The 19,870-nt window shown below is 56.3% G+C and overlaps 6 protein-coding genes across 6 annotated transcripts; 4 read left to right on the forward strand and 2 right to left on the reverse strand.

The window, feature by feature from the left end:
* Positions 1 to 2,047: 2,047 nt before the first annotated feature.
* Positions 2,048 to 3,516, reverse strand: B0T15DRAFT_392234 (phosphatidylethanolamine-binding protein; the record flags this gene model as incomplete). Its single annotated transcript, XM_062864620.1, has 2 exons — positions 2,048 to 2,868; positions 2,922 to 3,516. 2 exons carry the CDS (start codon positions 3,514 to 3,516, stop codon positions 2,048 to 2,050), a joined length of 1,416 nt encoding a protein of 471 aa, XP_062724475.1.
* A 201-nt stretch (positions 3,517 to 3,717) lies between these two features.
* Positions 3,718 to 5,457, forward strand: B0T15DRAFT_525043 (ribosomal protein L4 domain-containing protein). Its single transcript, XM_062868817.1, has 3 exons — positions 3,718 to 3,958; positions 4,021 to 4,120; positions 4,195 to 5,457. The coding sequence occupies exons 1-3, from the start codon at positions 3,878 to 3,880 to the stop codon at positions 4,971 to 4,973; spliced, it is 960 nt and encodes a 319-aa protein (XP_062724476.1). The 5' UTR covers positions 3,718 to 3,877; the 3' UTR covers positions 4,974 to 5,457.
* Positions 5,458 to 7,087: 1,630 nt separating this feature from the next.
* Positions 7,088 to 8,127, forward strand: B0T15DRAFT_115874 (Rox3 mediator complex subunit-domain-containing protein). The gene is made up of 2 exons (XM_062861552.1): positions 7,088 to 7,420; positions 7,597 to 8,127. Exons 1-2 carry the CDS (start codon positions 7,147 to 7,149, stop codon positions 7,944 to 7,946), a joined length of 624 nt encoding a protein of 207 aa, XP_062724477.1. The 5' UTR covers positions 7,088 to 7,146; the 3' UTR covers positions 7,947 to 8,127.
* Positions 8,128 to 9,056: 929 nt separating this feature from the next.
* B0T15DRAFT_392783 (uncharacterized protein) lies at positions 9,057 to 11,029 on the reverse strand (the record flags this gene model as incomplete). Its single annotated transcript, XM_062864659.1, has 2 exons — positions 9,057 to 10,565; positions 10,631 to 11,029. 2 exons carry the CDS (start codon positions 11,027 to 11,029, stop codon positions 9,057 to 9,059), a joined length of 1,908 nt encoding a protein of 635 aa, XP_062724478.1.
* Positions 11,030 to 12,342: 1,313 nt separating this feature from the next.
* Positions 12,343 to 14,282, forward strand: B0T15DRAFT_115899 (uncharacterized protein). The gene is made up of 2 exons (XM_062861553.1): positions 12,343 to 13,006; positions 13,064 to 14,282. Exons 1-2 carry the CDS (start codon positions 12,439 to 12,441, stop codon positions 14,041 to 14,043), a joined length of 1,548 nt encoding a protein of 515 aa, XP_062724479.1. The 5' UTR covers positions 12,343 to 12,438; the 3' UTR covers positions 14,044 to 14,282.
* A 1,893-nt stretch (positions 14,283 to 16,175) lies between these two features.
* B0T15DRAFT_115937 (fungal-specific transcription factor domain-containing protein) lies at positions 16,176 to 19,780 on the forward strand. The gene is made up of 6 exons (XM_062861554.1): positions 16,176 to 16,645; positions 16,724 to 16,851; positions 16,912 to 16,976; positions 17,061 to 17,384; positions 17,443 to 18,679; positions 18,749 to 19,780. The coding sequence occupies exons 1-6, from the start codon at positions 16,442 to 16,444 to the stop codon at positions 19,617 to 19,619; spliced, it is 2,829 nt and encodes a 942-aa protein (XP_062724480.1). The 5' UTR covers positions 16,176 to 16,441; the 3' UTR covers positions 19,620 to 19,780.
* The last annotated feature ends 90 nt before the right edge of the window (positions 19,781 to 19,870 follow it).

The following is a 19,870-nucleotide window of genomic DNA, read 5'->3' on the forward strand; positions in this document are numbered from 1 at the left end:
GACGCGGTCCCCTTGCCTCCGCTGAGACTGGAAGCCCCGTTGCCCGACCAACGGGAGCTGCGAGATTGCAGAGCCCGAGGCATGGTTTCAACCAACCCGAGACCGGATCAGAAGTCATCCCGATAGACCGTTCGCGGCACCGTACGAGCCACGATGGAACCAGAAACGGAGAACCCGCAAAAGAGACTGGCTACTCCCCCGACAGAGCGTCCACCGACAGTGTCCCTTCGAGCGCGATAACGCGTCACGCGGCAACGTTTCATCTGAACAAGGGCAACAGACCAGCCCTTCTAAGGTCCAACCGAACCATTTTATTCGGTCCCAGGACACAACCAGCACGACCAACAGTGGACACGGCGCCCCAGTCAACACCGGTGAGCATGGCCGGCAGCGCAGTCAAGGCCATGGCAGCTATGTTCGAGAGTGCCTCTACTGGTCCAATCAGTCCTCCTACTCCGGGAGAAAACAGCAGGAACCGAGCTGAGTTCGGGCCGAGTGAGATCCTCTCTCCGTATGCTGTTAGTTCGTTATCGGTAAAATCACCTAGTAGGTCGCCTAAGCCGACGGATCCCAACGGTGGTGAGCGGCATCCACGGTGGTCGGCAACACGGGATCCGCCTCCGCCAGCATCTGAAGGGACGGCAGAAAGTGCAGAAGGCACGGCGAACACCGATTGCACGTGTGGGAAAGGACGGCTGTCGGAGACGGCCAGAGATGGGAGCTGCTGCGACACCACGAGTCCGCCAACGGTTGAACCGACGGCATATTCAGAATCGCCCGTAAGGGGGAGTAACCCGAACCAGCCACATACACCAGCATCTCAACATACCACTCCCAACCTACGAGGCTCTTCGTCTAGCAAGAGATTGCCGAGGCAGAAAGCCCTTGGTATTGGTCGAAGCCCAGCAGACCGGCCGGATACAATCATATCTACATCCAGGATTGAGCCAAAGCTAGCAACAACGACACCTCGCCTCAGCCCAAGCGTCCCATGGACCAAGTCGCCACCCGCGTCAACAGCTGGCTGCCAGGGCCCCATAACCAGACGGTTTCCTCTGGTTTCTACCCAAGAGCAGCAGCAAGGGGACAAATCCGAAACAGTACCCTACAATGACCAGACGATTCATGCACATGCAACACCATTCATGCCAACTCCTAAAAGGAACGCAGCCCCATTGCCACTATCTGAAACTCACCCCAGCAAGCTCCAACAACGCGAGATAGATGCAGACCGCCCTGGGGAATCCTGCCACTACACATCGGCGGACAAGACGCAAGGCAGGTCCGACGACGCCCTGGAGACCGTCAGTGCAAACGCAGAGGCAAACCTAGTCCACGAACTTGAGCTTGAGCTTAAGCTCGAGCTAGTTAGGCTCAGGGAACGGCTCCGGCAGACGGAACAAGCGTGTGCACTGTGGCGGGAGAGGGCTGAGCGGGCGGAGCGGCGGGTGGAGGAGCTGGAGGCCTACGCCTTCGTTCTGTAGGGGCTTGGGTGCCTCCCACACAAACGTGAAGAGGGATTCGAGAACACGTTCGATGATGGACGACGGGGAAGCGTAGCCGGATTGCTGTCAAGCAGCATAAGAGAGTGGCGTGAGCGTATATTGTGTGTTGCAATGGCATCTTGTCCTTTGGGAATGCTTCATGGTATGGTATGGTATCGTATGGGTAATGGAGGGGTTGCGGATGATGCATTCCAATCTGTGAACGGACAAACGCGGCATTTTATCGTCGGATGGATGAACGGGTCTACCTGTTAAGGAGCAGCAGAGATACTGTTCAGTCGTAGGACATATCTAGTCGCGTATGAGCTGGGGTAGTTGTGGTAGGAGAGAACAATAACCTTTCTGAGACCCGTTACGCCTGATTTGTGTCGAACTAAGGCTTAACATAACCGCATAGACGTTAGACGTTGGACGTCACCCGGAATCCAAACCCATTTTTATACATATCAAGTACACCGAGGATATGATACAAGTCCGTGATAACATGTCTAGCGCCTTTCCCGCTCCCCATGCCCGAACCAAGGCGGCCCCGCCCTCGCCTACTAGTACTTGAGCCCCTTGATCCGCTTGGTGTACTTCCAGAGCGAGCGGTACTTGGGCTTCTGGCGCTTGGCCTCCCAACCGCGTGCCTTGCGCGGCGGCTTGAGCGACACGACGCGCTGCCTCTTGAACTCGGTGTCGGCGCCCGGGATGCCGTGGCGCGCCATGACATCGGCCGTGTTCTCGTCCCACACCGTCCGGAACATATTGAACCCGACGGGCGTCAGGCCGAACTTGTCGCGGAAGCTCTTGAGGCTGAAGCCATCGCGGCCTGCCCCGTCGTAAAGCTCCTTCAGTTTAGCCGTGTCGAGGGGCTCGTTGTTGTTGTGCTGGAGCACGAAGACGCTGAGGCGGTGGTAGGGCGCCCCCTTTTGGGCGAAGGCAGGCAGCCATGGGACGGCGAGGGCACCAAGCTCCGGGCCGTCTTCGGCAGAGCCGCTGCTTAGCCGCGTCAGGGGTAGCGAGGTCTTGGTGGGGCTCCAGGGGACGTTGGTCGCCAGGAAGTGGAGGCGCTTCCCGAACGAGTCGGACTCGGGATCCGGTACGTCAGAGTCCATGACCACAATGGAGAAGAGCCGTTCCCCTTTGTCGAAGACCTGCATGCGGAGCGTCGGCGCCGTCTCGGTCATGCGGCTGTTGAGGATGGCGCCGGGGGACACCTTGTAGCCGCGGAAAGTCAACTTGACATCCATGGTTGGCTCGAACTTGGGCAGGAGATCCGGCACGATGTGGAACTGCTTGATGCGCTGCAGGATGATCTCGCGCTCCATCGAAGACCACTTGCGGTGGGCGAGGTAGCGGTAGATGGGCTTGTTCATGTCGCCTAATCTAGGTCAGCAACAGCGGGGCGGAATGCGCAAACATTCAGAGACACACCCTGGCCGTCCTCAAAGCGCCTCTTCACCATTGGGTCGTTGATGTCCGCCAGGATCTTGAGCCTCTCGACGTATGCCCTCATACTTTCTAACCGCTTCCGCTTGTACTCCTCGCCTCCGCGGAAAGTGCTTGCGTCGGTCTCCTCTAGGCGCTTGATCTTCTCATTCTCCGCAAGGATCTTCGCCACCTTGTCCTCGCGATCCTGCGCTAGAATCTTGCGGGCCTCCTGGAAGCACTGGTACGGTAACTGCTCGAAGGGAACGTTGCCCGTGGTCGCTAAGGCGGCACGTCTTCTCCGGGATCCGAGCTGTGGCGACAGGAACTGAGAGAGCTGCTCCTCGGGTCCCTGCTTGATCATCGAGGCTAAGTGTGACGCCTTCTTTTGGCCGAGCAGAGCAGCATCGGCGGCGAGCTTCTGAGCCTCCGCGCTGGGCTCTGCCGTCGTACTTGTCGTCAGCGTCTCATCCTTCTGACTCGGCGTTGACGAGAACTGGCGGCTGCCAATTGGCCGAGCCGAGCATGTTGCTGTTGTGCTGCCGGTTACTTGTCGTAATGACCGCACGATCGGTCGCGCAACCTGCTGCGGCCTCGACATAGCTGGTGTGGCAGGTCCGGTGTGCGGAGGGAGTCGGCGTCGAAAATTTGGAGCAGCGACTGGGGCTCTCGATTGAGATCCGCCGATGTGAAGCTGCAGGCCAATTTTTGGACCCGCTGCACGACGCCAGGCGGCCAGGGGCCGGCAACCTCCGCTGGCAGGCTGCTACTTAGCGCCGTCTGTGCGTTAACGACTCTAGATCTTTTTTCGCGAACAATCGGCAGCTCACAGCGAACTTCACCCGCGAATCGGGTTGGTGACTTGTCCACGACAGCAAGACCACAAGACGGCGGTAAACGGAGCGGCCGGATCCTATTGCAGCACAGAACGAATTGTTGTTGCTGCGCGTTAGACCGCCGCAATGGCCGGCAAGGGGATGAAGAGCCTCAGTGAGGCCATGAGAGGCTTGAGTCTCGTCACACAGCCATGCAGGACACTGCCTGTTCGTGTTCCTTTCTATGGTGGCTTCGGCGACTGCGTTGACATATGAGGTATTTGCACCAGGTCCGGCAACCTTCCGCGGCGTGTAGGAGGATGATGGCAACGACAGTCGACTCGCAGCCGGCGAACATCACACGGTCCGTAACAGAGCCGTGGAATCCCCGTACGTGAACCGCGGCTCCTGGTCACCCCTCTGGGGACGGTCTATTATTGCGGTATCAACTAACTGCCCGCCAGTCACCACCGTCCCGCTCACCATCTACTCCTTCCCATCCCTCGAGCCCCGCTCCCTCGAGCAATGGTCCACGAAGCATCTGCACCTCCCCTTACGCCGCGACATCCTCCACTTGGCCGTAGTGTATGAAGGCGACAAGACGAGACAGGGTACCGCTTCATCCAAAACCCGTTGGGAAGTAGCCGGCTCGCACCGCAAGATTCGCCCGCAAAAGGGCTCAGGCCGTGCCCGCGCCGGCACACGACAATCGCCCCTATTCCGCGGCGGCGGCAAGACGTTTGGTCCCAAGCCGCGCGACTTCAGCACCAAGCTCAACCGCAAGGTCTACGACCTGGCGTGGCGCACTGCGCTGTCCTACCGGTATCGCCGCGGCGAGCTGATCGTAACTGAGGATGGGCTGGAGCTGCCGCTGCCTGACGATTTCCTTCAGCTGGCCGAGGCCGAGCTGCTCGGTCGCGAGCTCGAGGACAGCTTTGTCCGCAAGTACGTCGGCGAACTGATGACATCACTCCAGTGGGACAAGGTCCACGGTCGAACTACCTTCATCACGGGCGACAGAAGGCCGAACCTCTTCACGGGGATGGATATTGCAGGAGAGAACGGGCGGGCTCTGGAGCTGGAGGATGTTGATGTCAAGGATCTGCTGGAAACGGGCAGGATTGTCATTGAGCGAGCCGCGCTCAGGGAAATGATCAAGGAGCACTCGAGCGATCTTGTTTCGCGTGTGGCTGTCAAGGGGCTGCCTAAGAAGCCAGCACTTGGGGAGGTGCTTATCCGATGAGCAGGAGCCTCGACTAGTATATCCTGTACTGTATCCCCTCGTGCCTTGTGGCAATCTGGATGGCCCTGTAATATGTATAACATGCTCGGCCCGAAAGCCGGATTGTTACCCTCTTTGTTTGGCCATTTTGACTTCACATAGAGGACCTGTGCCCCATGTCTGGAATCTGGATAGTACTAGTAGATACTATCCAGATGAGACAAATTCAGGCAGCGACGCAACCAGGGTGCTGCAGTCATTCAACTTGACTCCTGGCGTTATGGCTGACTGCTATGTTGGAGGATCATTAGGCGTCCGAAGAAAGGAACTGGGAGTGACGTTACAGCCAGCGAGGTCAGTTCAGGTGGCATAGAGTTGCCATCCCATTTAAGTAAGTGGCGTGGCCCTGAGCCAGCACTTGTGCGCTGGTACGGCGGGCGGTGAAGTGCCTGCACTCTGACTCTTCTTCATGGAGCCAGGGCCCCACATTTTCAGGTGTTCCACTGATTTGGGGGTTTGGGGGTGCGCACAGACCACTGTCTTCGGTGTATAAATAATCGCTTGTCCTCCGGGATCTTCCTCCTCTCTTCTTCTTCTTTTCCCCATCCGAGTGCAGGGGTTTTACGCGTATCAGTGAGGATTCGTCCGAGATCGCGTTTTTGCTAGTTGAAAACTACTACCTGACCGCTCCCAGTTGGCTTAGGCTGGCTGGGGAATTTTTGGAGACCTCGATCTCACCAAGAGAATCTCTATCTGTCTTTCATTGCCAACGTTTGCATGCCAAGCGTGGCGAGGAAGGATGAGTGAACGCAAGTGGAGGAGGCTTTGAGTCGGGTATGACTCGCCGGAGGGCGATGGGGTTCGAAACCACGAAGCCGACTTCTGCGACCCGGGTACGACATGAAGGCGACTTACCGCGTCGAGCAAGTTGGGCTTATTTAAGGGTGGGGGGCTTGAGGGATTGGGTCGGCCGACCAATGCACTCGGTCTAACCTGAAGTCATGGAAGTTGTTTTATGACGGCACATGACATGGTCGCCCGCGCCTACAAAGATAGACCCGACCAATTATTGTCCGAGTACATTGACTTAGGTAGATCTGTCTGGCTCTTGCTGCTTAACAGCGAGCAAATTCCGATACGGGGTCGGCTGTTGTTGTTAACGGGCGGTCAGGTAGCCAATATCATAGTTTCTGGCGAAATGGTTTTCACATAGTGTAGGCGGATGTATCTTGCAAAGGCGATCTCCCGCTCCCCTCAACTTCCATGGAACGACTAGTGTAGGTTTATAGAATTGCAGCATCAGCCCCACGGCTAGGTACCCTCCATGTTGCCAAGGCGTGCACCCTCCCGCTGGAGACTCCAAAGCATCAATGGACGTCGTCAAGATCTGTCTTGAAATTCCGTGGAACTCGGCCAGCAAGCGGGATCAAAGATACCTGACATCGTAGCTGTCTCCCTTCGTCGCTAAGAACAGGCAGAGTGAGGTACTTACGTTACCTTAACCCCTAGAAAACGTAAACATCCCAAAACCCGTCAAACAGTCAAATTGATTGCATGCTTTTTGGCGGACTTCGGGCCGTACACTAACTACACTAAGGTAGAAGGTAAGAAGCAGTCAGGGAAGAATATTGAAAGTTCCGATTGGCCTGCGGGCAGCTGGGCTTCAGTTCTTGGACGGGCGTGCGCATACAGTACAGTACAGTGTGAAAGCTCGAACCATGCACTTTGAGAGTACTGCAGACATCAGTTCCGCACTGTGCTGAATGGGCCGGACGTGATGGAAGCTGGGCAACCGGCCCCGACCCACGTCCCTTATGTAGAAGAACCGGAACTGCACCTCCTCTCCTCAGCCGACATCTCACCTTCCATCATCGACAAACCGCCTCATTACCGCCCAACCCCATTTCATCGCGCAGCGACCCAACAAGCCTGAAATTCCGCGTAACGCCGACCGATCAATCGAAAATCGACTTTTTGACATCAGAGCAGTCTAGAGATACGAATCACTGTCGTTCGCCGACTGGAGGAGGAGCGTTGACGGATTGGAGGTTCGGCGATTGTCGTTGCGACCATTTCAGACGGCTTTCTTTGTCCGGATCGGTCGCCACCGGCCGGGCGATCGCTGCGCTCAGAACCTCGCGCCAGTTCACGTCAATTCTCCCACATTCTCGCATTCTCGCATTCTCGGTCCATCATGTCCTTCCACCCTCAAACGCCGCAAAGCCCCTCCCTCTCTCCCGGAACAAGCGATCCGACGACGAGCATGACCGGCTCTTTAGCATCGACTACCACCACGCTGCCGACCCCCGCTCACAGCGTCAACGGAAGCTCGCTCCCTTCGGAAATGGTGCATGATAATATCATGGGCGAAACTTCCCCACGCAAGCGCAAACGAGAAGTTGACGACATGGGCGACAGAGCGCAGAAGAAAGTTCACGTCAGCGAGAAGTACCTTATTTGCAAATTCCGTAAGGCCCCCTTCGACCTGTTCCACGCAACTTCACTTCCAGCAGGCTTTCCACTGCGCACTTACCGTGGCGCATGTGCCCTCATCATGCTCTTTTCAATCGCCTCATATGAGAAGGCGGGGACGGCGTCGATTCGCCGCATCTTACAAGGACTTACTTAGTTAACGTTGATGCAGCGCACCCTCTTCCCCGGCCTCAAGTGTCGGAAGATCTTTTCAAGATGTATGGCTTGACCAGACTCGCTACGGAGGTCGCCCGTGTGCTGCCCAACGGCGAAAAGAATGCGCTTAGGAAAACGTATAAAGGCCACATCAAGAAGCTCGGCGTACAAGGTCACTTTGACGAAGTCAAGGAAGATCCTTACCGACAAGACGGATTGATAGCGCTCATGAAGACACCGCAGGATGTTTGGGACGTTCACTTCACCCGAGGCAGGGCTATGCAGGACGGCTTGAGCCACGAGACACGGCAGATTCTGCCGAGAGCCATGACTATGGCAAAGGGCACGCCGATCACAGGCACTTAGGAGTCTGCCGGTGGTAGACCATGCAGCCAGCCCGTTGAGCTGCGCCGCGGGAGAGGCAGACCCCGGCCGAAGCGCACCCAGAATGCCGCCCGATCCGCCGCCGAGGCGATACGCCATGGCCCAGAAAAGATTGGAGGTACGTCCCAAGCTGGGTTTTGCTACGGTAGAAAAAGTATTAACATTGGCCGTAGTGAAGGAGCAGAACAAGGCTAGGCCGGCCTACTTCAGGAATCTACTAACCCTTGGGTGGACAAAATTCCCCGGATATTGAAGGAATGTATATAAATGGAAGGGGCAATGGCCATTAGATAGGCCAATTGTATGTGTCTTACCTTACTGTTGTGGTGCCTTGTATGGTGGTGGCTCTTTGCATACGGATCCGCCTCCGTTTGTATGGCGTAGGTGACAAGTGCATGTACCTGGCGGGCCCGGTTGACCGAACATTCCTCGCAGCAAAGGAGAACAATATTCCCCGGCTTGCCTGTGCTACGTGCCATCGAGCGTGAGAGGTAAGGGACATGCGAGACGGACAAGGACAATCAGAAAGCTGGTTATGCGGAACGTTTGACTGGAGCTTGGGGAGGATAATGGGGCGATGACCCGTGGTGATGCCCATATGGAGAGGACTCTCCCTCCTCGCAGCTCGGAGCGTATGGTCCTCACACTGCCGGACAGCTAGCCGTGAGGGTGGTGGCGATGAGGGCTGGCGGCGACGAGGGGAAAGCGATCTTGGTACTGACGACCCCTGTTTGGATACTGGTCGCTGCCAGACCTCGTCGCCGCTACCCTATACACTTGCGGCGCCATCGAAACGCCGACTTGGTGTAAGGTATAAACTAGGCCTTTTGAGGTCCGAAGCTAATATGATTACATTATATTGATACTTGGATCTCAAGGTTCCTCTTATCACATGAAGAGGGGTCACCTAGTAGGCTTTGGACGGCGAGCTTCCCTTTCTTGTGCTAGTGCTTCATGTTCAATCCATCCAGCCGCTCAGGTACGCAACCGCCATTTCCCCTTTCCCCGATGGAAATGTAAACAGCCACCCCAAGCCCCTCCCCCCTATTCCCTCCCTATACGAAACCCATGCCCATGCCTTACATGCTGGCATTAAGTCCCCTCTCGCTCCGTAATCCCTATTTCCATCCCCTCCAAGCCCAGAGCAACCCGTCTTGAAGCATCCTCCCACACCCACCCGGCAACCCTCTCCCCGACATCCCCCACCAGCCGCTCGTAGTGTGGTCCGGGCAGGAACAAGCCGCAGTGGGCGCCCACTTCGTCCACGCCCTCCATGAAAACTTCCACCCAGGCCGCATCGCGCTCACCGGTGTTTGGTGACTTGGAAGGGAGCATGCAGAACTTACGCCGTTTACTCTTCTTTTCTTTTCCTTTTTGCTCTTGGGATATTTGTTTCTTGTCACCCTCGGGGTCGGCGTTGCAGTTAGGAGTAGTTGGGGACTTGTGTAGCGTTTGAGCGGGCTGTTTCTTCTTGAGTTCCTTCGCGTCCTTGCGCTGCTGCTTCTCGAGCGCCTTTTGGTGGTCCTTGATGGCTCTGTTGCGGGCTTTGACGGCTTGAGAGTAGGCCTTCTGGGAGAGCTTGAAGGCCTTTTTGGCTTGCTCCCGCGACTCTTTGTCTGGGATCGCGTCTAGATCAGGGGGACTGGGAGGATTGGGCACGTCGGGGATTGAAGGTAGATCGGGGTTTTGGTTCGTTGTGATACTGGGAGGGTCTTTATCTGCGCCGCTGGTCGGGTCCAAGTCCGGGGTCTCACTTGGGGATTTTGTATCGTTAGACGGCTCAAGGGGTTCGGGCTCTGGCATAGGTTCGAGAACTTGAAGGCTCCCCCGCCGCGACCCATCGCTGTACATCTCGACGGATATCCTGGGGGTTGAAAAAGCTGGGTCGATGTCCAGCGATGACCTAGATGGTGGCTTATCATTTCCCCCAGGCACGTCCGGGCCTCTAGAAGACCGACATGGCGATGCCGGCCGGGGCCTCTTCGGGATTCCCGTGGAGACAGTGTAGTAGTTGACAAACCGGACGCGTGCGAGTCTTTGCCCTGATTCGGACGACCGCCAATCGTCAACATCCTCCAACGCCCGGAGGTGATTGTACCTAGATCTCAGCCCAGCATAGTCGGCTAGGCATGCATTGAATTCGAGGTGGGACAGGATATGATTCGCTGCCGCACGAAATAGGTTCTCTTGCTTGTGTTTGCTTGCAAAATGGAAAATGTTCTTGAGCCAGCCGCGGTCTACAAAGGCAACGTCGTTGAAGAACGCTGGGTCGAAATATGGGTCAGGCGAGTTGAGTGCTGAGGAGCTCACCGCTGAACTAGAGGGAGTGGGACTGAGGGTAGGCGAGAGAACGCCCGGCAGCGGGGAGACGTCCGAATAGATAGACGGACCGGGCGAGAGATTCTGGGGTGGACTCGGCGTGGCATACTCGTCCTGTGTACCCTCGTCCGTCAGTGCTGGACCGGGAGTCGGCCGAAAGAGACTCGCGATTCCAGAGACCACGATGCCAGGATGCAGGCCCAGCAGTGGTGCATCAAGGGAAATAGTGCCTAGGATGCGGTGACGGAAGGGAGATGACGCATGGTACGGGTCTCGGTTTGGCTGCAAGGCCATGTCAGCTCGCTCCATTTGATGCGGCGAGACTACCCGCAACCGGGTGCACATACCGATAAAACCACCTCTGCGGCCAGCAGACCACCCATAGAGTGCCCTATCAAGACCACATCGGTGGTGGGGGATTCGTGGGGCGTCAACCAGTTGCTGAAGTTGTCACGAGCGACTTCAATCGATTTGTATGTCTTGTAACGCGGGTAGATCTTGGTGTGAATAGCGTGAGATTCTGCAAGCAGATCCTTCAGAAAGCTATGCACATGGGCTGGGAATGAGCGGAACGAGGAGCGGTCGCCCATGTAGCCGTGGATGTAAACAACAAGGAGTCTCCGTTTGCGGCCGTCTTCCACGCTGCCCATCGACGACATGAGCGACTGTGTCGATGAGGCCCGGGGGTCTCCCGAGGCATACTGTAGGCTGTACGGGCTGCCATGACCGTCGTTGGACGGGCCCATGACCCCGGACGGCCACCCGGAGCCGCCGGGTCCGGCACGGACCGGATCCTGCAACATCGAATGCGCCGATCCCGGGTTCGGCGTCCGCTGGATGACGTCAGGCCATGGAGCGTGCTCCTGAGATGATTCGCGGGGTCGATATTCCACGCTCTTTTGCGAAAACGAAACCTACAAAGCACGTGAAAGTACCGTCCTGTAGTTCCAGGTCTGCCAAGAGTCAAAAGATACGGGCAGTTCGAGCGAACGTTCTCAATGTTTGGCCCTAGTAGTGCGGAGTCATGTACGGAATAGGAGTCCATCCCAGCCGGAGAGAGAACTGGAGTTGGACTCTTGGAGAAAGCCAGACCCACTTTTCCCCTGCCCGATTTCAGGAATAGCCAGATACGGTAGTGCAAGTATGGTATAATAATGACTGTAAAATGTACCTGCCTTACACATATGTAGCAAGTGTACGGATACCTACACTGTAGCCCAGACCAAGAACGAAGTCGTCGAACGAGCGATAAACCGATTAGGTAACGTGAAGCATCCAGTTCTGTACCTACACTAGGTATGTATTGTACACTATGTCTGGTGTGTTGGGATAAGGAACACTGCCCTCCACACACACAGTACTGTACCTTACTAGTAGCTATTACAGATTAGTGTAACAGCAGTCAGCAGCCTGTGTTCGTGTTGCGACCAACGTTCGGCCGCACACAGTGGGGCCATGTTCTCCATCGTAAAATGCAACTTTTAAGCGTCTGCACCAATGGCATCCCAAATGCGCACTCCCGGACCGGGCTCAGCAAGGGGAATTAACCAATGGTGAGCTGCATGGCGGAGGAAAAGCCGAGTGTTGGACGAAGCGAAATTGTCCGCGCATGGCTCTCAGGTGAAGGTACGAGCCCAGTCCGTCGCTCTCTGGGGCCGGCACTTTAAATTAAAAATACTGCAAGATCTTGCACGCGGCCGTGGGTAGGATACTGAGCTACCTAGTTACCAGGTAGATATCCACGCGACGTGCCCGCTCGCGCTTTTCACTTTCTCTGTCCTGTTTTCAGGCATGCCGGTGCGAGCTTTTGACCTCTTCCAGCATCGCTGACTCGAATCCGGCGAGGGAGCTCGGGCGTTGACGACTAGATCCGGTATCTGCACGCCAGGAATTCGATTTCCCAGCTTTTGTTCTTTTTTTCGGCAAGGCGGACGGACGAGATGATGGGATGATTGCGACCATGACGAGCCAACTTCTCAGAATCACGTAGCAGCCAGCTTGGAGTTTACGAGCCGGTAGCCGTCCAGTCCATCGTCACGGGAGCTATCGAATACGGGGATCGCTCGGGCTGCGGCCTGCGATTCGCGCCCATCGCCACGGACGCTCATTCTTCTGGCAGCGCTTGCCCACATTCGTTCACAGCCACGCAACCGCCATGACTAATCAAGGCGAAGCCAGCGGGTCTTCACTCTCTCAGGCCCGCCGCAGCAGCACCCGCCACACCCACAACCACAAGCATCAGCACCAGCATCAACACCTTCACCACCAACACCGTCTCTTGCATGCGCGCGAGGCCGGCAGCAGTACGTCGCCACACATTCGTTCAGAACAAAACGGCAAGTTGCACGACCGCCAAGTCGTGATCGTCCAGACTGTATCCATCGTCCATTACATCGATGCTTCGGGCGCAGTCACGAGCATCGAAACCCTTCGTTCAAGAAGCGCCGATCCTGTTGCATCGACATCGCTCGACCCGCCGGCGACCATCAGCGCCGGCCTTACCGCTCTGGACAACGTACTGCCCAGCGTGTCTTTCTCCGTTTCAATAGGTCTCAGCGATGCCACGCTGCCGACCGACACCTCCGCCGAGCCGGAGACGTCATCTTCGTCCCCTACGTCGTCTACGTCATCCGAGACTTTGAGATCCGAGACTCTTTTGACTTCCACTCCTTTTAGCAGCCTGTCGGCCCTTCCCACGCTATCCAGCGGGGCGTTCCATTCTTGTGCGTTTCACTGCCTCCGTGGGTCACCGTCCTCCTGTCGACTGACACTATTAATAGCACACACAGCGTCATTCTTTGGCAACTACACCACGGGGCTCTTTTCAAATTCGACGAGGACCTCATCTTCATATACCACGCTCGCTTCGACTTCGCGTACAGCTTCAACTTTGATTACGAGCAGCAGCTCTGTTTTGACACCCACAGCGACTTCCGACGACGCTTTCACGATTGAGTCAGACGGAACCGGAGATAGTGCAACTGCCGGCCTCGGATCTCCGGTGACCACCTCGGCCCCCGTGTCACAGACCGCCAAAGCCTCCTCTGGTCTCACACCCCAAACCCGGAACGCCGTTGTTGGAGGGGTCGTTGGCAGTGTTGCTGGCATCGCGCTCATTGCACTCGTTTTATTGTATCTGTTCAAGTGGAGGAAACAACGTGGCCAGGGCATCATGCTCCTCGGCGACGGGGATAGCAGCGCTCGGGGGAGGGGCTTTTCATCCGGAGGAGCAGCTAAGCACGGCGGCGGCAGCGGAGGAGCAGGAGCAGGTGCACCAGCAGGTGCAGGGGAAGGAGGCGCGATGACGGAGCGGTCAGGTCCGTTCGCGTTAGCATCATCCGCCCTCTCCAAGCTGAGCGGCGGTAAGCGAGCGATCGACGCGCCTTGCCAGCCAGCGGCACAGGAGAAGGGATTCTACAGGGTATCTGGCAGGAAACTGATTTCAGTCCTTGAATCCGGCGGCGACGGCTATACCGACCCGCCCTATGACGTCGGCAACTACCGAGACTCGCAGGGTTATCTGGACGATCCCAACGCCCCGCCGTTACAGCTAGGATCTCCGATGCGGCCGGTGAGCGGCGTCCCCATCTTCCGAGACGGACCGCAGCGGAGCCCCGTGTGCGAACAGGGACCCTCGCCGGCCGTCCGGCCGCCTTCGACGTATCCCGCCATGTTACCGGTACGGGATGCGCTCGGCCGCAGCCTTGCCTCGCGAGACGGCTCGCGCGTGTCGACTTCCCGGTTCACGGAGCAGACATGACCCTCGGGCTTTAGACCCGAACAGTCGATTATATTCTACCGTATATGCCACATCAGCTTTATTCTGTAATGTCTGGAACCACCGGCGTCAGCGGCGGCGGGGAAGCGGGCTGTCTCTGCATGGTTGGCAAGCAGCAGCACTGACGCGATCTTGGGTAATTTCCCCGTCTGTCTCTTGAATACACTTTCCATACCCAAGGCCCATCTTTCGGAGCTGCGGGTTGCTATAGATGTAGAAACGGGGTTCGGGAAGGCACCTACTTTGGGTATATTGGGCAGTGGTTTTGTCCCCTTGCTGCTTTATCAGCGAGTCGTTCGGTTCAAACTTTGTTAAGGGGGTTTGGGGGGGGGACCGGGCCGCAATATACGTAGAGAGGGCGCTAGGCGGCTTTCAGGCACTTTCTCTGTACATATTTGGAATGACCAGCAGTATGTTGTGGCAGACATCCATGGGATGGAGATGACCTTCTGGGCCTTAGTTACCGGGGTATAATGCTCGGTCCCGCAGGATTAAATATCACATCGTTTCCGGCCACATATAACCCTGACCCTGGCATTCTAATTATACTGCGGTTATCATTGTCCCAAAAAGATATCTCAAAATTATAAGCATGACAAAAGTGGTGGCCGGGATAAAGGGCTATCCGGCCTGAACTCCGCATTGATAGTACATATCTACGTACTCCGCTGGCAAACAAGTGTTTTACAGATGGTTGAGACTTGAAAATTTGTCATCTGTGGTAATAATGCCTGCGCGCTGGTCGTGGTATGCCCCCGCGCGGTTTCAAGTCTGTCTCAGTCGTAGGTCAACACCCCTGTCGCAACGAACCGACCTCGACCGTTAAGCAAAAGAGGCAGGGGGAGGCCTCACCACGTGTGATGATGGTCGACCTAGAAATCTAGATCCTCAGGGCGATGACGGAAGTGTTAAAGAAGGCTGTGGAAGCTGTCTCATTAACATCTACACTAGGACTTGCAAGAGTTTGCCGGCTTGGACCTCGAAGATATGCCAAAGGCTCTCGAGCCGAGCAGCCGCGCAGACAGATGTTGGCGTCGAACGCCATCGCGGATTGTTGGGCAGGGAGTTGGATAGTGATAGTTGTATTAATGGAAATGCAAGTTCTAATAAGCGTGTAGGTGATGCCAGTTGCTATTACTACTACTGTGTAAGGCAAGTCAAGCCCCTGTGGCACATTGGGCCCTTTGATGAGTCTTGGCCCGATTTGCCGTGCTTTCACTGCCCCCGGCTGCACAGCAAAGTACGTGGGTAGCCGAAGGATGCGTACAGTTAAGTATGTAATGTGCTTGGCAGAAATGCCTGTGCTTTTCGTTCTAGGACTACGGTGTTGAAGTCATAGCCCGAACCTAAGGTACCTTACCCTACACAGTCGTTCGGCTACTTGTCGGCGTGCTGTGGGAGGGGTGGAGGACCGTTCTGCGCACCTTCAGATTAGCTTGGGAGCTCTGTATTGTGGGTTTGTTAGATGTACGGAAGTAGACCATGCATAGGCTCTTTGATACCTAAGTATCCTTAGGTACCTATCTCCAATCACCAAGACGGGAGTTTCGAGTCCGTGTACCTACCTTGCCGTCGGTGAGCTTCCATACCAGCAGCACCATGAGGAACCCCTGAATTTTAGTTAGCGGCCGTCTGTGCTCTCGGCGGCGTGCCATCGGCGCCGTACCGCGCCCCACCTGCCGGTTTAGCTTGATCGACGAGTGCTGAACTGGACCCGAGCCCCCGCCATAATACGCGTCAAGTTCCTCCTCGCCTGAGGTCAATTCCACACTACCTAACATCTGTCTGCCGTCATCTGGTCGTCTTCCAGTTTCTATCCAAGTTTTCCTGGTTCCGTCTATATTCATACTTACTGTAGAGATAATTTATTTGCTCGCCACTAGGCCCCAGCACCTTGCCCCACAACGGCATTCAAGACCCTGACATTGTCTTTCAGCCTTGTCTCGCCACTTGCATGTACCCCGGACAACCTCACTCTAACGGGCAGAATCTCAAAGGACCGTCGAGACATCTACACGTCCGCTCTGCCGCAACCATCGTATTAGGGCCTTTCGAGTTCGTCTAGGACCGTTGACATGCTACGGAAATAACCAGACGCCTTCTGCTAGCGATCATCTTGTGTCAAGCTGCTCAGCCCCCAACATCCCGAAGGTTCCGCTGCATCCCGTCCCTGGGACTGGACGGTAATAATAGCATCTTGCAGTCGGCGGCTACGCTGCGCAACAGTCGGACTTCCCCCCGCGGTTTCCAAAATTTTCTCCCATTTGTTATCGACTTAAGTTCCAGGTTGTTATCGACAAGGCTTGAAATCTCACCGATCAGCCATCAAGAGCTTGGTGATTGAGGCCGGCCATACTCGGGACAGCGCTCACGCCGCACGATGGACCACCCTATGCACGGGGGCTTTCAGATGCCCATCCCTCCGCCTCCACTGATACACCAGCCGCCACAAATATTCGGTGGTTACAACGACCATGGACTTCCGATGCCTCAACTGCCGCCTGATCTGCTTGCTGCGCAGATGTTCGGGGATCATGGGTTGTTGGAGGACACAAACGAAGCCAAGAGACGGAGGATCGCGAGGGTGAGTTACAGCGCCGGTATCTTTTCTTGGGACTGCATATGGTGGAGGTGCGCTGACGCGACCTGACGCTACTGGCAGGCCTGCGACATGTGTAGGAAGAAGAAGATCAAGTGCGATGGCAAGTTACCGGCCTGCACGCATTGCACCAATTACAAGACCGAGTGCATCTTCACGCAGGTGGAAAAGAAGCGGAGTCCTCCCAAGGGGTGAGCATCTCCTTGCGCATCTTCAAGATACAGAATGTCGACTTACGTATTCAATTCCAGGGCTAAGTATATTGAGGGGCTTGAGAACCGCTTGGGGCGTATGGAGCACCTGCTGAGGTTATCAGGTATGACCGCGACCCCTCGCCCTGATTAGCGGATGGTGGCAGCTTTCACGGGCCGGCCTGCTCACCATCTTTCGTGTACCTTAGGCTTGCTTGGCGAGGATGACAACGGCGCCACCGACCTGGGAACACTGGAGAAGAAGCTTGTAGAGAAGCATCAGCAGTCACGACAAGCTTCACAGGCAGCGTCCGATCCGACTTCTCCGCCCCACCCGGCGTCGGGCCAAGAGAGGAGCAACTCGACGCCGCGCAGCTCGCTGGCATCTCCCGAGCCCGCCAAGGATGGCGACAAGGTGAGATCTGTCACGCCCGAGAAAGAGAACCAGGACGATGAGCAAGAAGAGGTTGCGGAACTGTCGGAAATGATGTGTTCGCTCGTCACCAACAACTATGGTGAGACGCGGTATATCGGTACGTCACAGAACCGCGGCCAATGGGGCATGGCATTAGCGCGCTAACCCTTCCGAAGGCTCCTCCTCTGGCTTCTCCATTTTCTCGCCCAAGGGGATACAATGGGTCAACGAGAAGATGGGGGACACGTCCTTCCAGCAGATGATTTCGGATGTCTCAATCGACGACCACAAGTGGACGGCGTGGAAGCCCGATGTCTTTGGGGACGTCTTCCGCCGCACCATCTTCAGAGACTTGCCACCCAAGCCAGAGGCGCTATCCCTCCTCAAGGACTACTTCGAGAACTTCAACTGCATATTCCCGCTGTTCCACCAACCGACCTTTATGCACCTGGTGGAGAGGCAGTACTCGGGCGACCCTTACACCGGGTCCGGGTGGTGGGCCAGTCTCAATGTCGTCCTCGCCATTGCTCATCGGCTACGCGTGATGAGCAACCTGGTCCCGCAGGAGGAGGATGACAGGGCCTGGGATTATATGAAGAATGCCATGGCAGTCATCTCGGAACTGATGATGCGCAACACGGACCTGCTCAGCGTCCAGGCCCTGCTTGGCATGTCTCTGTTCATGCAGGGAACTCCTAACCCGCAGCCGTCTTTCCTGCTCATTGCCACGGCAATCCGGCTCTCGCACACCATCGGCCTCCACAAGCGTGGCACGGGATTCAACCTGAACCCCATCGAGATCGAGCAGCGCAAGCGGGTGTTTTGGATCGCTTACATGTTGGACAAGGATCTTTGCCTTCGGTCTGGGCGGCCACCGGCGCAAGACGACAACGACATGAATGTGGAGCTTCCCGATGTCGACCCTGCCGACGGCATAGGGAACATTCCTTTGGCGGATGGGAAAGGCAAGATGAATCTCTTCAGGGTCATGTGCGAGCTGGCCATCGTCGAGAGCAAGGTGTATACGAGGCTTTACTCGACAAAGGCGACCAAGCAGTCGGACGGTGAGCTGCTGAACACCATCGGGGAGCTCGACAAAGAGCTGGAAGACTGGAAGGACCGCATTCCCATCGACTTCCGGCCGGAGCACGAGATCAAAGCGTCCCATACCCCGCTGATCCTTCACATTGTCATGCTGCATTTCAACTACTACAACTGTCTTACCACCATCCACCGCATGTCGATCCACCACGGCTATTGGACCAGTCGGCTATCCAACTATGCAATTCAGGGGCTCAATGCCAGGCCGTTGAATCCTCGCATCTTCTCGTCGGCGGCACTGTGTACATCTGCTGCCAGGGCATCAATATCTCTACTGAAGTACATCCCGCAGGGAGATTTCTCCTGTGTCTGGTGAGTTGATTCCACCTTTTCTGCCTTGCCGCTGCTGTGGTTGACCGGTTATTCTAAATTGCGCTGCAGGATGGTGTTGTATTTCCCGGTGTCTGCGCTTGTCACGCTTTTCGGCAATATCCTGCAGAATCCCCTCGATCCACGGGCACGGTCAGATACCAAACTGATGAATGTGGTCGTCACCTTCCTGTCGGCACTTGGCGACGAGGCGGAAACGGGCGGTGTCCACCGCATGCTGGGTGTATGCTCCGAGTTTGAGCGGATCGCAAAGGTCGTGGTCGAAAACGCAGAGAAGGACCACGCGTCCCGGCGGAAACGGAAGAACCAGGACCAGTCGTCGAACAGCAAACCAACGACGAATTCCAACAACGACAACAATAACAACAACAATCACAACGCCAACACAACAACAGGCCAGTCTCCGTCATTCAACCCGAACCCGATTCCGCCTTCTTCACGACCCACCACCGCGAACTCCGCAACTCCTCAGCCGATTCCGAGTCACACTGCGAACAGCAACAACACACACCTTACCCCGCCAGCCCACGATCACCGTTCCCCACCAAACGCCAACAATGGATACAGCCCAATGGCGGGCAGCAGGAGCCAGGTCTCGTCGCCTGGGCTTGACGCCTCCACGGGCTGGGCCGGCAACAATGACTTCACGCCCGACAGCAACTCGGACTACTACGGGGACATGGCTGCGTTCATGAACAGCGGACTGACTAGCCCGCCGCTTCCTGGGACAGGACTGGGGGCAGCAGGCGGCTATTTCCAGCAGCCGATGTTGCCGCAAGATCTATTCAGTCTGCCCATGACGCTGGACTGGGACTGGGCCGAGATGAGTGGCGGGGCCTATCCGAGTGTTGAGAATGGAAACTATGGAAGCTTGGTGGACAACTCGGGTGGGAACGGACGTCAGGGACCACCTCCTTCCTGAGAGAGGTGACCTCTGCTCATTGAGACAAGCAGGGTGATGCTATTGAAGGTAACGAGGCAGGCGTGGTCAGTCAGCCCATTTCAACTGTTTGAGCTCTGCAGAGACGGTCTGGATGCTGCGAAAGTTTTATTTACCTTCACTTCATAGCGGGCGCAGGCATGTTCCCTTTTCTCGTTCTCTCGGTTGGATTGTATGATGTGGCCGGATTTTCTTTCTTCGGATTGTGCCAGTCTCAGACTGTTATGTTCGCG

Source organism: Chaetomium strumarium (assembly GCF_033439665.1).
Source record: "Chaetomium strumarium strain CBS 333.67 chromosome Unknown B0T15scaffold_2, whole genome shotgun sequence".
Classification (NCBI taxonomy): domain Eukaryota; kingdom Fungi; phylum Ascomycota; class Sordariomycetes; order Sordariales; family Chaetomiaceae; genus Chaetomium; species Chaetomium strumarium.

What these genes read in the sequence shown, in the direction of transcription:
- B0T15DRAFT_115874 (XM_062861552.1), top strand. Translation starts at nt 7,147, where the DNA reads ATGTCCTTCCACCCTCAAACGCCGCAAAGCCCCTCCCTCTCTCCCGGA. An exon ending in GTACCTTATTTGCAAATTCC is followed by an intron (nt 7,421 to 7,596) that starts GTAAGGCCCCCT and finishes ACGTTGATGCAG; the next exon opens with CGCACCCTCTTCCCCGGCCT.
- B0T15DRAFT_525043 (XM_062868817.1), top strand. Translation starts at nt 3,878, where the DNA reads ATGGCCGGCAAGGGGATGAAGAGCCTCAGTGAGGCCATGAGAGGCTTG. An exon ending in AGCCATGCAGGACACTGCCT is followed by an intron (nt 3,959 to 4,020) that starts GTTCGTGTTCCT and finishes TATTTGCACCAG; the next exon opens with GTCCGGCAACCTTCCGCGGC. An exon ending in AACAGAGCCGTGGAATCCCC is followed by an intron (nt 4,121 to 4,194) that starts GTACGTGAACCG and finishes ACTGCCCGCCAG; the next exon opens with TCACCACCGTCCCGCTCACC.
- B0T15DRAFT_115937 (XM_062861554.1), top strand. Translation starts at nt 16,442, where the DNA reads ATGGACCACCCTATGCACGGGGGCTTTCAGATGCCCATCCCTCCGCCT. An exon ending in AAGCGGAGTCCTCCCAAGGG is followed by an intron (nt 16,852 to 16,911) that starts GTGAGCATCTCC and finishes ATTCAATTCCAG; the next exon opens with GGCTAAGTATATTGAGGGGC. An exon ending in GCACCTGCTGAGGTTATCAG is followed by an intron (nt 16,977 to 17,060) that starts GTATGACCGCGA and finishes CGTGTACCTTAG; the next exon opens with GCTTGCTTGGCGAGGATGAC.
- B0T15DRAFT_115899 (XM_062861553.1), top strand. Translation starts at nt 12,439, where the DNA reads ATGACTAATCAAGGCGAAGCCAGCGGGTCTTCACTCTCTCAGGCCCGC. An exon ending in CAGCGGGGCGTTCCATTCTT is followed by an intron (nt 13,007 to 13,063) that starts GTGCGTTTCACT and finishes CACTATTAATAG; the next exon opens with CACACACAGCGTCATTCTTT.